The sequence below is a fragment of the Centrocercus urophasianus genome, unplaced genomic scaffold, assembly GCF_019232065.1.
Source record: "Centrocercus urophasianus isolate 14NV4802_14NV808 unplaced genomic scaffold, USGS_Curo_1.0 seq_1429, whole genome shotgun sequence".
Lineage (NCBI taxonomy): Eukaryota > Metazoa > Chordata > Aves > Galliformes > Phasianidae > Centrocercus > Centrocercus urophasianus.
In genome coordinates this window covers 1-14,330 of record NW_024884619.1, presented here as the reverse complement: position 1 = coordinate 14,330, position 14,330 = coordinate 1, and the positions used below count along the sequence as shown (strand labels likewise).

Below are 14,330 nucleotides of genomic sequence, written 5' to 3'. Positions count from 1 at the left end.
GGATGGGATGGGATGGGGTGGGATGGGATGGGGTGGGGTGGGATGGGGTGGGATGGGGTGGGATGCGATGGAGTGAAATGTGGTGGAGTGGAGTGGGATGGGATACAACAACAGAATCAAAGAATCATTAAGGTTGGAAGAGTTTGCTAAGATCATCTAGTCCAATCATCAACCCATCCCCACCATGCCCACTGACCATGTCCCTCAATGCCATATGTCCAGAGTTCTTGAACACCTCCAGGGTTGGTGACTCCACCACCTTCCTGGGCTGCCTGTTTCAGTGCCTGACCACTTTCTGAGAAGAAGTTTTTCCTAATATCCAAACTGAACCTCTCCTGGCACAACTTGAGGCCATTTCCTCTCATTCTATTGCTGTTACCTGGGAGCAGAGACCAACCCCCACTTTGCCACAGCCTCCTGTGAGGGAATTGTAGGGAACAATAAGGTCTGTCCTGAGCCTCTCCTCTTCTTCAGGCTGATCCCTCCCAGCTCCCTCAGCTGCTCCCCATAACACTTGCACTCCAGACCCCTCACAGCTCCGTTGCCCTTCTCTTAACATGCAGGGCCTTAATGTCTTTCTAACAGTGAGGTGTCCAAAAATGAACGCAGTAGTGTGAGGATGGATTGCGCTGTGATGCAATGGGATGAGATGCAGTGGGATGGGATGTGATGTGATGGGATGGTATGGAGTCAAAAGTGTTTAGGGACTAGTGGGACTCAGGTGGGACCGCTCTATCTCATCTTCCTTCTATCCTGCTCCCACAGGATCATCTCCAGCAACAGATCCCACATTGTCAAGCTGCCCCTCAGCAGGGTAAGTGACATGGCCAGAGCTGTGTGGGTGTGAGCTGTGCAATGTAAGGTGTGGGGTGTAAGGTACAGGGGGTGGGATGTGCAGTATGGGTGTAGCTACAGGTTGTGCAGCCACCGTGTGAGATGGAGGATGCAGGATGTGGGATGGAGGATGTGGATGGAATATGGGAAGCTGGAGGAGGGATGTAGATGTACGGGTATGGAATGGAGGTCTGAGGGCATGGGATGCGGGTTGTGGGATAAGGGATGAAGGACGTGGGGTGTGCACTGTGGGATGCAGTATTGGGACACAAAACAGGATGCTGCAGGAAGCAGTGGGTGAGCTCCTAGAAATCCTGGCCCTCCTGCCATGGCCAAGCGTCTGAAAAGCGCTGAGGTGGGCGCAGGGCTGGGGGCTGCCGTGCATGATCTGCGTCCGTCTGTCTCTCCTCTCTCCTCGTCGGCGCTGCCTTTGCTCTGCCCTTTCCACTGGTAGCAGCTGAAGTTCATGCACACCTCGCACCAGTTCCTCCTGCTGAGCAGCCCCCCAGCCAAGGAGGCCCGGTTCCGCACCGCCAAGAAGCTCTACGGCAGCACTTTCGCTTTCCAGTGAGCAGCTGCGGGGCGGTGGGGGTCTGCGGGATCCCTATGGGGCGCTGCAGGGCCGGGCGCCGTGGGGCTGACGCCGGCTCTTGCAGTGGCTCTCACATTGAGAACTGGCACTCCATCCTGCGCAACGGGCTGGTCAACGCGTCCTACACCAAGCTGCAGGTACCGCTTGCCGATGCCGGTTCCGGATCCCGGCAGGTGGGGAGGGATGTGGGCAGCCCCAGGGGTGCTGTGGCCGTGCCTCGTGCCCACGCTGCCGTGGGTGCCGCGTTGCTCACCCCGGTGTTTTCCTGCAAGCTGCATGGAGCAGCCTATGGCAAGGGCATCTATCTGAGCCCCATCTCCAGTATTTCCTTTGGATACTCAGGTAAGAGGCTGCCCGCTCCGCTGGTCCCACCTGTGCTCCCATCCCGCTCCCTGCATGGCACGGAGGAGCCGCGTGGCATCGGGATACTGAGGTGTCCCAGCCACATCCTGCATCCTTCTCCCTCATCGTCCTCTCCCCAGCAAATCGGGGCATTCTGACGCACCCGTTCGGTTATTAAGGGAAAAAGAACAGAGAATGGGCATTTCCTAGGCTGAAAAAATGACTTTAAGGTGACACGACAGCTGCTTCTTCCTTGTGCCGACTCCAAAAGGCACTGCCCCCACTGTGGGGGTTTGGGTTTGCCTGCAGGATGGAGCTCCTGGTGTGGCTATCCCAGGGGTGTCTGTGACACATGTCCTCACCACCGTCACCCTGCGTCAGCCTGGGGTGCTGCTGCCCATTGGCAGCCGTGTCCCCAGCCCACGGTGCCGGGAATGACTGCTGTGTCATTGTCTGCAGGGATGGGGAAAGGGCAGCACCGGATGCCTTCAAAGGACGAGCTGGTGCAGAGGTACAACCGGATGAACACCATCCCCCAGGTGATGTGGCGGGGACACGGGGCTGGGGCTGGGAGCGGGCAGGGGTGACACCAGTTGCTCTCCCTACAGACCCGCTCCATCCAGTCCCGCTTCCTCCAGAGCCGTAACCTGAACTGCATCGCGCTTTGCGAAGGTGCGGGGCCGTGGGGGCGACGGGGTTGGGTGTGTTGGTGTGACAGCCCTCACATGGCGCCCCTTTCCTCCGCAGTCATCACCTCCAAGGACCTGCAGAAGCACGGCAACATCTGGGTCTGCCCCGTCTCGGACCACGTCTGCACCCGCTTCTTCTTTGTGTGAGTGCCAACCCCATCTCTGCGCTCACGGTCGCCCTGTGGGCACGGCTAACGCTTTTCCCTCCAGGTACGAAGACGGCCAAGTGGGAGACGCCAATATCAATACTCAGGACCCCAAAATCCAGAAGGAGATCATGCGTGTGATCGGGACTCAGGTGTACACAAACTGAACAGCGGGGACCCTGCTGCGGGGTGCTGAGCGACGGCCCCGGTCAGGGATGGGCGCGTGGGGTGGGCAGTGGGCGCTGGTGTGGGGATGCCGGAGGGTCGCAGTGGGGCCACGGCTCCCCCCTGCACATAGGCGAACAGTGGGGAGCAGGCTGCCAGTTCCCTTGTCCCCTACACCCCATCCCCGACCCCGTGCTGGTGGCCGTCCCTCCTCGCGTTTGTGGCGATGGCGTTTTTATTGATGAGAAACCGAAGCAAAAAAAACCCAAAGGAATAGATGCAAACAAACAAAAAAAAAAAAAAAAAGAGGAAAGCGATCTGTTGTGATGGCGTGAAGTTCTTTGAGTGCATCGCTGGGCTGAGGGTGCAGGGAAGGGGACACGGGGAGAGGATGTGAAGGCAGAGGGATGGGGACATAAGGATGGGATGGAGCTGCGAGGAGCGGTGGGCACACGGGAAGGGATGGGCTGTTGAGAGATGCGATGCGGCCGCTCCAAAGGTATCAGTGTGGTTGTGCCACGTGCTGCGGAGCAAGGGTTGCATCACAGAGAGCATCTGCTATCTGCTGTGCTCTGGGGACACCGGAGGGACGCCGTGGGGACAGGAGCAGAGACACACCAACAAGAGCTGCACTGGACTGTGCTTTATTTCAGCCGACACAGACACCAACAATGACAGAGGTACAGACGTCAGCCCGCACAGCCAATTCCCACTGTGTGCAAACCCCGAAGAAAGCCCCTAGATGGGGGGCTCGGCAGGGTGGAACAGAGGCAGCTTCACACTGAGATTAACCCAAACTAAATCAGCCCGACAGCCCGTGCCTTGCCTGCTCCCGCTGCTCGGCCTCGGGGACAAATTCCTTTGGGAAATGGCGATTCCTGGGAAAAACACAAAGCAAAATCCCCAAAGGAGCAGCTGTGTGCGCAGGTCGGGTCCGGGTGGGTGCGCAGCATCTCCTCCTCCAAACACACGGCTGGTGTCGGCCCGGCTCGCGGCAGCCATTGCTCCAAAGAACAAACCAAGGTGACGATTTTGACAAAATAATTTTATTTCACTTCGCTTTGTTTCTGCCGAAACCTCACATTTTTTTATTTAATCGTTTTTGGCTGAAAAACAAAACAAAACAAAACAAAAAAAAGAATTCACAAAAGAGCCAAAGAAGCAAATCGCTTCACCGTCTCCCGCAGGCGACCAAGGGCTCTTTTGGCCACGTTCACCCCCCAAAATCTCCTCTGCGTCCCCCCCGGCGCTTGGCCACAAACTGCCCCCCACACCGAGCCCTTGAGCCGTGCTCCTCCCGGCGCCGCTCGCAGCTCATGCGCCCGAGGCGTTTCATACATTTTTTTTCTTCCTGTTTTTTAAGTTTTTTTTTTTGTGTGTGTGTGTGTGTGTGTGTGTTTTAAATTAATTTATTTATATATATATTTAAAAAAGCAATAGTCCTTTGGTCCCTAAACTCTAAGGAATGATATGACTCTGAAACAAGTAATCCTATGTCCCTGTGCCAGTGACAAGCAGGGGGAAGCGCGTGTCCCGCTGCCCTGCTCCATGGGATATATATATATATATACTTATTTATATATATCTTCTATAAGTCCAACATCCTCTTATCCTTTTTCTTCCCTCTTTTTCCCAGCCAGACGTGGGAAAAAACCACCAAGATTTCCCTTTCCAAACAAGCATCCTCCAGGTGAATCGCCCGAGGCCGGTCTCGTCCCGCTGGCTTTGGTTTATAATCCATCCGGAGCCTCTTTTCCTCATTCCTCTTGGGAAATTTGTAGCAGCAAATGAGTGCTTATAAAAGGTAGCTCACATCCCGGCTGCCCGGGCCTCAGTCCTCTCCCGGCAGCAAATCTCAGCCCCAACGCCGCGTCGCTCTCCTCCTTCCTGCCTTCCTCGCTCTCTCGTTCCCGTTAAGAAACAAACAAGACCGGTTGGAAAAAATAATCAAAAAAGAAATAGAAAAGCTACGACCAGAATGGCTCTCTTCTTCGCTTTTTTTTTTTTTTTTTTTTTTTTTTTTTTCTTCTCTCCAAAAACTCTTCCTCTTCTCCTTCCTCCTCCTCCGGGATATGTTGCAAAGAAAGAGAGTTACGGGTTTGGATACTGCACTTGGGGAAGGGGGAAGTCGGCAGACACCGCGGGACGCCCGACCTGCAAGACAGCAAACGTGCCGTGAGCGATCCAGGCAACTGCTGACCCACGAGATCCCACATCAGCATGGTTTTAACCAAAACAGCCGCTCTTTATCCCAAGATAAACAGGCCTGTGACGCTGCCAGGTGCCTTCGTACCTCTCTGCGGGGCCAGGGTGCCAGGGGTCAGTAGGGTCTGTTGGCATCTTTCGGCCGCTTTAGCTGGACTTTTAGTCTCTTCATGCCGATCTGGAAGCCGTTCATGGCCTGAATGGCTGCCTGAGCGCTGGTCGGATTGTCAAAACTGACAAAACCTGGGGGTGAGGAACAGGGTGACACAGGGTTTGTCGCTGTCAATGCCACACTGAGCTGCTTGACTTCAACAGGGTCATGGCATAACTTCACCATGGGCCCCACGTTCCCCACGGGTGCTCACTCAGCCCAGGAACGGCCTCTGGAATGTGGGGCTGCATGGCACTGGGTGATGGCACCTTCAGGAACACGAGGTTTGTGGGGACACTGAGGTGATGGGATCCGTGGGGACTCTGGGGGAGAGGATCTAGAGGGACACTGGGGTGATGGGATTGGTGGGGACACTGCAGTGATAAGGCCCACATGCGGTCCACAGGGAATCTGAGGTGACCGAAGTCCCAGAGACACAAGGTGGTGACATCTGTGGGGATGTCAAGGTGAGCAGGTCTGTGGGGACGGTGAGGTGACAGTGGGGACACCAAAGGACATGGCTTTGCAGGGACACTGGAGGATGAGATCTGTGGCCACTGAGGCGATGCGTCAACAGCACAAGGAATGTGGCAGCAGGAGGGTACATCCTTCTGTCCCCACACGGTGTGGTCCTTCAGCCCCACACTGACAGCCACCACGCCGCTCTGGGCTTTGCTCACACAACAACTTACCAAAGCACTTGCTCTGGTTGGTAGCACGATCCACAAAAACTTTGGCAGAGATGACATTGCCAAAAGGCAAGAACATCTGTGTGAGCTCCGCATCCCCGAACTCCTGGGGCAGGTGATAAATAAACAGGTTACAGCCCTCGGGACCTGGGTGACACACAAAGGACAGGGCCACACGTCAGCTGCCAGGCGGGGGGCCACCGGCAGCGCGCGGAGCGCAGGATGCCCCCCTTACCTTCTCGCTGCTGCTGCGGGATGATGGGCGCTTGCTGAGGGAAGGCTTGGCTGATGGGTGCGTAGGCAGTGGGATATGCTGCTGGAACAGAGAATGTGGCACTGAAACCCCGACGCAGGATGGGGACTGGCCCCCACAGGGACATCTCCTGCTGCTACGCATCCCCAGAATGCTGGGTTTGGTGGCACAGAGGTTCAAGCACCCATGGGCACCGCTCTGGTAGCTGCTTTCCAAAGCCTCGTCTCTCCCAACCACCTTCTATCAGGAAGCAGAGGGTTGGCACAGTGGGATGGTGCAATTGGGGTTTAAAACTCTTTTTGAGGTGTTTGCTCCCATGGTGATGGACATGGGAATGGCTCTCCCAAGGGAGATGCTGTGAGCACCAGGAATGTGCCATTACTGAGGAAGAAAGCAGCACATTCACTTGATTTTTATCAATGACCAGGGGTCAAGAACTTGGTTTTCCGGTGAAAATTTGGAAACAATCACCAGTGCTCCTAATTAACTTTCCTCCAGCCTGTCTCCAAAATCTGCCAGAGCACCAGCGTGAGGGCAATAGGAACGCAGTGGATGGGATTAGGGGACTATGCTCTGAATCTGAATCGCCCCCATCACTGCCCCACAGCTCCCACACCTCACACTTGCATCAAACACAGTAACGTGAGCCCAGTTCACTCCCAACCCGCAAAGAGCAGAGAGGGGAGAGATGAAGAAGTGCAAAGCCCAGTGTGAGACCTGCATAGTGCTGCATGCCCGCGTAGGCTTGCTGGAGGGGATCTGCCACTGTGGGGCTTTGAGCTAGGAAGAAAAAAGGGAGAAGGAAGAGAGTAAGCAAAGGGAAAGCAAGGACGGCTCCCGGCACTTGCTGGGAACGTGCCTGAGCCCCGCGGGGCACTACCTGGGTAGGGGTGGATGCCGTTGGTGTAGATGGTCTCGGAGGCGGGCTGCCCGTTGGTCTGCGGCGGCAGCGGGCTGAAGCCATTCACGCCAATAGGTGTGGCGATGCTGGGCACGGGCGCCGTGCTGATGCCAGGCGGGGTGCTGGTACCTGCGAGAGGACGGAGGGCGGCTCAGCGCCGCTGCGGCCCCACGGCCACCGAGGGGGCGGCCGGAGGGAGGGTGGTCCTACCTGAAGAGGGGGTGAGGGGGGCGGCCACCAGCCCGCTGACGTTGAAGGCGGCCATCTGCTGCATCTGAGCGGCGGCGATGGCGGCCATGGGGTTCAGGCAGGTCCCCTGTGCCGCTGCCATCAGGGCCGCCTGCTGCTGCATGATCTAACAGAGGACAGCCGAGGAGAGAGGGAAAAGCGAGTGAGGCACAGAGGAAAAAAGGAGCGAGGAGTGTAGATCAGCACGTTCTGGCGAATTCCCCCCAAAAATCAGGTTCTGTCCCAAGAGGCCCCGTACCGCCTGTGTGTAGGCCCCGTAGGCGCCGAACTGGATGGTCATGGGGTTGAAGATGCCCAGCTGCCCCGCCATCTGGTGCATCCGCCTCAGGGTCCTCTCCTTGTCCGTGTCCGCAAATTTCACCACCAGGCTGGATGAGGCGCCCTGCGGCACAGCAAGGCAGGGCTGAGCGGGGCCGCGACCACATCCCCACCACGTCACCCACGGCAACCCCAGCACAGGGACACCCCGCAGCCACAGCACCCTGGGGATGCCGCCTGGGCTGGCCGCAGCACGCAGCAATCAATGCGGGGTTTAATTACAGCCCTATTCCCTCCCGGCAGCTGCTCCCTGACCGCTGTTTCCTTTCCCCCTCATCTGCGGTGTTGACCTTCGTTGTTAATTAAACCACACCTTTCTCCCACAGCCCCGCATGCCCACCCCCGGCATGCGGCAGGGATGAACCCTAGGCGATCCCGGCAACACACCGGGATTGTGATCCAATTAGACCGATCAAATTAGCCGGTGATTGGATTAGGGGACAGCGCGGGCAGCGCTTACCGGCATGGTCTGGCTGCCGTGCAGGCTGCTGATGGCGGCTTGTGCCTCGGCATGGCTGCTGTACTTCACAAAGGCACAACCTGCAGGCAGAGGGACAGGGACAGTGACAAGAGGTGTTCAGGCAACGCCTCGCTGCCGGGCTCTGCTCCGTGCTCCCACCTTTGCTAGCCCCATCGGGCCCACGCAGGATGGTGCATTCCTCAATCTGTCCGAAGGGCTCGAAGAGGCGCCGGACATCATCCTCGCTCTGCTGCTTCCCCAGCATGCCCACAAAGAGCTTCCTGTCTTCTGGAGGCAAAGCAGAGCTGTCGGCGGGGGGAGCTGCGCGGCACCCATCCCCTTCCCATCCCCAGCATGCAGATGGCTCACGGAGGGAACAGCAGCACCGCAAAACCCAGTGGTGAGGATGCACAGCACCCTACAATGTGTGTGCGTGGGGAAACCTCTACTGCTGGGGGTGAGGCAGAGCTGGGGCTGTTCCTGGAGACCACGATGCCATCCCGTACCATGGGTATGCGGCCAGGAAACAAAAGGAGCCCCAAAACGCCAGCAGTGGTGTCTGTGTGACAGACCATCGGAACAGCCCGCGGTCCGTGGCCATGCCCGAGGGACATCGACAAGCAGAAAACGAGGGAAGGGAGAGTAAATAATGAGGAGTTCGTGATTACTGCCAGCATCTGCCTCGCGCGGTCACGCGCTCCCACCGTGCGCTAATGGCATCTGACAAAGAAAATAAGGTGCCCTGTCGGAGCGTTGCCGGGGAAATGCAGAAATAACGGCGGGAGGCGACAGCAGCGGGGCCGTCAGCACACAGGGAATCAGTGCCAGGATTGGGGCTACACACTGCTGGTTACACATCAGCCAGCATCTGCTGAGGGGCCCTGCAGCTCCTGGGCAAGGGGCAGGAGCACCTATCGACCTGCAACCCGTCCCCAGCTAGACACCGCGTGGGTAATTTGCTGCAGGTCCTTCCAAGGCTCACCCAGACCGTGCTCAGGACCAGGTGCTGAGCGCACGCACGGCCGCACTGCACACAGGGATGGACACAGCCGGCCATCAGCCAGCACCCGTGGTCACAGTGCAATCGCGGCGCTGCTGCGGTCACCCAGGGCCATTTCCAGCCTCCGGGTTCCATCGGTGTGATGAGAGGATGCCAGGTCTCAGCCCTCTCCCCGAGCTACAGGCTGTGGCTCAGCACACCCCTTGGTGCCGCCACCCCATCGCCCCCAGGTGCCTTGGGGTGGCTGTTCCTACCTCCTCGTCCCTCGCTGTCCGCCGGCTTCACCTGGATGGGGCGGTTCATCTGCAACACACAACCGGCAGCGGGCGGTCAGCACAGCGTCACATCCTGACGGACGCTGCACACGGGGCAGGGTGGGCTCTGGGGATGGTTTGCCCCTGGCCCCGCAGGGCTGGGTGTGTTTTGGGATGGTCAGATGTCCAGAGCCACCTGACACAGACACGTGGTGGCTCCCGTCACCCTGCAGCGGGGCCGTACGGGTGTGGGTGTGACACACGCCTGGCACGACGTTGTGCCCACACCTGTGGGTGTGACACGTGTGCCCTGGGACAGGGGGTCCGCACTTCCCCATGGCTGTGCCTCCCCACGCAGCCCGGGGCCACCCTTCCCCACTTCTCCCCCTCCTTTTTCCCCTTTTTCTTCTGAAAAAGTGCGACAATTACAGCCGTTTCCATGGCAACAAGCGTGCTTCCCCCGCGCTGATGTGCTTGATAGAGTCGTCACGGCAACAGCCGTCACGCGTGATGGGGCACACGCCTGCAGGGCTGGCACGCGTGCAAGGAGCGTGCAAGCGGTGTGCGGACGCTGCACCCCAAAATGCCACCGTGGGGCACCCCCAGAGCCGGGTGGGGGCAGCGCCAGCCCCGGGTGGCGATGAGGAGGAGGAGGAAGGCTCAGGAAGAAGAGGAGGGCGGTTTCCACGGCAACCGCCTCGTCTCCAGGGAAACACGGGGAGGAGATGTCAGTGCGAGGCAAGGATGCTCCGGGGAGGGACCGGGCTGGGGGGGACCTCAGCCCTGTGTTGGCATCGAGGGACACAGGGATATTTGGGTCCCCACCGCAGCTGGCAGGGGCGAATTCCATTTTTGGGGGGGATAAAGGCGCTGTCCCTCAGCCGACCCAGCAGCCACATTCACCATCACAACGGCCATTGCTGGAAGGCCATGGGCATCAGCCCACCTCCCCCCCGCAGCAACCGCCCCGCTCAGGCAGCTCCAAAATGAGGTCTGGGCAGCGCTGCTTGCACACACACCCCCGTGCACAGCCCTCCCAGCACAGCACCCCCTGTGCACGCTCACACCCAAACGCTGCCGTGTGTCCACGTGCCACGCACACGTGTGCACACGTTTGCACACCCCTGGGGCACAGCTGCACCCACACCGTTGGTGTGAACCGGGTGTGAACGTGCGCGGCACACGCTTTCACACTCACATGTACAGTTACACGGCTGCACACCCGGCACCACCAACAGATGCTTGCATGCTCAGCCATCCCAGAGGCAGAACCGTACCCGGAGCGGTGCACAGCGTGCGTGCAGCACCTCTGCGTGCGCACCCCTCGCACTCCTCTTGCACACCCCTTGCACACACACACACACACACACGCAGGCTGAGCTGCGGCCCCCCCGCAGGACGGGACCCCCCCCGGCTCCACCCGCCGCCCACCCCCGCCCCCCGCGGTGCAGCCGCGCTCCGCACCCACCCGCACAGCCCCGCACCCGCAGGGATGCACCCGGCCGGGCGGGGCCGTGCCGGCAGACAAAGGCGGGGGCCCTACCTCGATGCAGAGCAGCTTGGAGCCCGCGGGCACCCACAGCACGGGCGGCCGCGGCCCCGGGGCTGGCACCTGCGGCAGCTGCATGGCTCGGCCCGGCTCGGCTCGCTTCGGGCCGGCCCGGCCCGGCTCCACCCAAAGCGGCCCGGCTCGGCTCGGCTCGGCTCGGCCCGGCTCGGCTCGGCTCGCGCAGAGGCGCGCGCGGGAGGCGGGGCGAGAGAGGGGCAGCCGCAGCCCCACCGAGCCGAGCCGAGCCGGGCCGGGCCGGGCCGATGGGCGGGGCTACGTGAGGCCACGCCCCCCGCCAGGCCACGCCCCGCACCGCGCCAGGGGCGGGATCCGACCCGGGGGGTGGCGAGCTGGGGGGTGTGCAAACAGCAGCACGGGTGTGCAAGCACAAGATGGGGGTGCAAGCACCAGCACGGCCGTGCGAGCACAAACCTGCAGACGCGTACCCACTCGGTGTCACACCCATGAACAACAGTGCGAGCACAGCGTCACGGCACCAGCACCACACAGCGGTTGTGCACCGTGTGCACGCGTGTGCGAGGACACGCGGTGCACGCACTGCAAAGAGGCGGATGATGGGCACGTGTGGCACTGTGCGAACGGCCTCAGCCCCCCCGCAGGGCCGCCCTGGGGCTGTTCACTCTGGAGCCTAGTGATGGTGGCCAGGCCACGGGGGGGGGGCATGTCCCTCCCAGCCGTAACAAAAGGCCTCTCCGCACGCCCAAGGTTGGTATTTATATTTACGGAGCCCGCGCTTTCCCCAGCCAAGCGGCGGCCCTATTGATTTTGATTTAGAAGAATAATTAAATATTTATTTTCACTTTGTTAAAGCTCGGGAGGTCAGAGCCCGCAGAAAGCACAGCGGCACGCAGGCGGGAGAAAAATCAATGCTTGGTTTGCGGCCACTGGAGCAGCTCTTGTCCGTCACACTGGGCCTGCGCTGCACCCCTGGCATTGGTCACCCACCAACCCTGGGCCCTGGGGAGGGGGATTGCTTAAATGTGATGAGCCCGTGTTTAATGAGGCCACGTTTGAGCACACGCTTGGGACTGACGGAGGTGGTGTCAGACTCGGTCTTGTGGCCATGCTAGTGTTGTCCCCAGGCGCTTGACTGAGCTCCCCAGATTCCTCACAGCAGTGACAAAATCACAGCTGAATCCTTGAGGCAAAGTGACGCCTGTGTACATTGCCTTGGGCCCGGTGCAGCACCCACGCCATCATGGGTGGGCAGGGGTAGGGCGATCTCGTGCCCCCAGCCCAAACCTCGCCCTGATTCCCTGCCGTCACTTACCCCTGGCAGCGTCTTCTGCTCGTGCAGAGCGCTCTGAGCCTTCAGGGCCGAGTCACGGGCGCAGTAGGTGAGAAAGGCACAGCCTGCAGAGATGGGGAGACAGCATTAGTGGCCGGGAGACACCTGCAGCAACCCAAATCCCACCAGCCAGAGGCTACTGCAGCACTGGGGTGCACCGGCACCTGCCCACCCTAGCACCTGGCACCGCATCACCCATCCTGGGGCCACGTGTGCACAATAGAAACTGCTAGACCTCAGCTCAGCCCCAAAACAGAGTGGTAGATATGAATGCAAGAAAGGCAGGATGCAAGGAGGAGAAAAGCCAGAGCGTGCAGCCCCGAGCACAGCACCAGGGAGCCCTGCGGGAAGCCGCAGCCAGCGTTCTCCAGGAAGCGCATTTCCAAGCGTCGACGCCGCGCACCCCAGAGCTTCCTCCTTGCTGCGGATGGCGACGGCACTCCGGCTCCTCCAGCATCACGTCGCGGCACTTCGGGAGCAGGAGCGTGCCTGGGGTGAGGTTTTCCCACGCCAGCTCACACTGCCAAGCACTCAGACCCCACAGCTCGTGTTGGGGGACGGCCGGTCCCTGCCCTGGCCCCGTGCTGCCACGTCGCTCCCCATCCGAGGGCTCCTCGGATTTACCGAGGTCACATCCAAAAGCTTCGGAAAGTGATATTAAAACAGCAGCAAAACAGTTTCCCTTCAACAAAGTAAATATTTAATGAATAAAATTGACATTGATGCATTTTTAATATTGGCACAATTAAATCCGCCAGCTGATTAAGTATTAATAACTCTTAATAAGTACAATCAGCGTGCCTCGGAGGAGAGGGAGCGCAGCAGCGAAGCGGGGGGCGACGAGGATGGGGTCCTTCACCCCCCTTGGGGCAAATCTGCGCTGGTGGGAGCAAGGACAGAGCCCTCGGCTAAATCTGAGGTGGAGAGGGGAGGTTGATGCTGCGGCTTGCTTCAGCCCGAGCGCTGGGTCCTTCCCAGCAGCCTGCGTTTCCAGTGTTTACCATCTGTAATCAAGCTGGCTTCCTCTGCTCCGCTCGCCTTGCCTTTGATTTTCCTCCCTGCGGGCAATGATGGGGACGGTGCCCAGGAGAAGTTCGGAGGGCAGTGACGATGGCAGCAATTGTGCCCGGAGGCTCACCCTGAGCACGGATGGCATTTGAATTAGAGCAGCATCCGCAGTCACGTCGTGTTCCCGGGCCATGGTGGCCAAAGCTGATGCTGGATGAAGAGCTGAGGGGCAGCACGATGCAAAGCCCCTGGCTTGGGGCACAAACACGGCTTCGGAGGCATTTTAGAGGCCACGGTGCCAAGAAGAAGGGAGTCTAGTGGTCACCCCACCTCATCGGCACATTGACATCCACCGGTGATGAGTTCCAGCTTCCAAAATATTCCCAACGAGGCAGGTGCTGCCCACGGCCTGGGGACACGCTGACAGCTTGCAGAGGAGCACAGGGCCCTGTCCAGGTGGCAGCCGGAGCTCCATGGTCCCACGCTGGTGCTGCAGATCCAGGCGGTGCTCCCAGCTGCGGGGGGGGCTCTGGCCCAGGGTGCTCCTATAGCAGCTCCCAGCCCCCAGTGAGCGTCCCCATCCTGGGGATTCGTTCCTCTGCTTCAGATGGGCGCCTCCAGCTCATGGTGCCCCTCCTCAGGGGTAAATAACCCAACACAGGGGTACGCCTCCACCTCATGGCTCCTTCACTTCAGCGGTGCCTTCCCCACAGAGGTGCCTCTGTCTCATACCTAGGGTGGTACGCAGGGGCAGCTCCACCTCAGGGGTAACGTCACCTCACGGTGCCTTCACTTCAGGGCATCTCCACCTCGTATTGCCCACCTCAGGGCCGTACCCACCTGATATCGCCCACCCCAGGGCTGAACCCACCTGGCAGCGCCCACCTCAGGGGCATCTTCCCCTCACACTGCCCACCCCGGGGACGCCCCCTCCTCACGGTGCCCAGCCCGGCCCCGGCTCCCCGCCGTACCTTTGTGCATGCCGGTGAAGCGGTCCTTCAGCACGGTGAGCTCGTAGATGCGGCCGAACTCCTCGAAGAGCGGCTTGAGGTCGCTCTCCTCCAGGTTGCGCGGGATCTGCCCCACGAAGAGCTTGATGGCGTCGTGGTCCTTCATGGCGATGGCGCCGGGCGGGTGGCTCAGCCCGTTCACTCGGCCGCTGTTCGCGGTGCTGAACGCCGCCCCCGCCGGGCCCGCCCCCGCCTCCGCCGCCGCC

At 60.0% G+C, this 14,330-nt stretch overlaps 2 protein-coding genes across 9 annotated transcripts; one reads left to right on the top strand and one right to left on the bottom strand.

Moving 5' to 3' along the window:
• Positions 1-636: 636 nt before the first annotated feature.
• LOC122158493 (protein mono-ADP-ribosyltransferase PARP6-like) lies at positions 637-3,099 on the top strand. 2 transcript variants are annotated; one of them, XM_042815199.1, is made up of 8 exons: positions 637-814; positions 1,292-1,401; positions 1,491-1,563; positions 1,699-1,768; positions 2,228-2,307; positions 2,377-2,440; positions 2,516-2,600; positions 2,668-3,099. In XM_042815199.1, the coding sequence occupies exons 1-8, from the start codon at positions 680-682 to the stop codon at positions 2,768-2,770; spliced, it is 720 nt and encodes a 239-aa protein (XP_042671133.1). In that variant the 5' UTR covers positions 637-679; the 3' UTR covers positions 2,771-3,099. The 2 variants fall into 2 exon arrangements, with proteins under 2 accessions (XP_042671133.1, XP_042671131.1); XM_042815197.1 differs by having other exon boundaries at positions 1,289-1,401.
• Positions 3,100-4,041: 942 nt separating this feature from the next.
• Positions 4,042-14,282, bottom strand: LOC122158494 (CUGBP Elav-like family member 4). 7 transcript variants are annotated; one of them, XM_042815205.1, is made up of 13 exons: positions 14,086-14,282; positions 12,089-12,171; positions 9,249-9,297; positions 8,154-8,282; positions 7,995-8,074; positions 7,455-7,598; positions 7,178-7,322; positions 6,947-7,096; positions 6,784-6,846; positions 6,049-6,129; positions 5,817-5,960; positions 5,062-5,216; positions 4,042-4,922 (listed from the first exon to the last, which is right to left on the bottom strand). In XM_042815205.1, exons 1-12 carry the CDS (start codon positions 14,228-14,230, stop codon positions 5,089-5,091), a joined length of 1,341 nt encoding a protein of 446 aa, XP_042671139.1. In that variant the 5' UTR covers positions 14,231-14,282; the 3' UTR covers positions 4,042-4,922; positions 5,062-5,088. The 7 variants fall into 7 exon arrangements, with proteins under 7 accessions (XP_042671139.1, XP_042671140.1, XP_042671134.1 ...); XM_042815206.1 differs by having other exon boundaries at positions 8,154-8,279; positions 14,086-14,272; XM_042815200.1 differs by having other exon boundaries at positions 6,049-6,126; positions 14,086-14,266.
• Positions 14,283-14,330: the final 48 nt, after the last annotated feature.

Excerpts from the sequence above, each read along its gene's own strand:
- LOC122158493 (XM_042815197.1), top strand. The coding sequence starts at position 680 with ATGGTATGGAGTCAAAAGTGTTTAGGGACTAGTGGGACTCAGGTGGGA. Across the intron at positions 1,769-2,227 it reads TATTTCCTTTGGATACTCAG|GGATGGGGAAAGGGCAGCAC; the intron begins GTAAGAGGCTGC and ends CATTGTCTGCAG. Across the intron at positions 2,601-2,667 it reads TGCACCCGCTTCTTCTTTGT|GTACGAAGACGGCCAAGTGG; the intron begins GTGAGTGCCAAC and ends TTTTCCCTCCAG.
- LOC122158494 (XM_042815205.1), bottom strand. The coding sequence starts at position 14,230 with ATGAAGGACCACGACGCCATCAAGCTCTTCGTGGGGCAGATCCCGCGC. Across the intron at positions 12,172-14,085 it reads CTTCACCGGCATGCACAAAG|GCTGTGCCTTTCTCACCTAC; the intron begins GTACGGCGGGGA and ends CCATCTCTGCAG. Across the intron at positions 7,097-7,177 it reads CCCCCTCACCCCCTCTTCAG|GTACCAGCACCCCGCCTGGC; the intron begins GTAGGACCACCC and ends GTCCTCTCGCAG.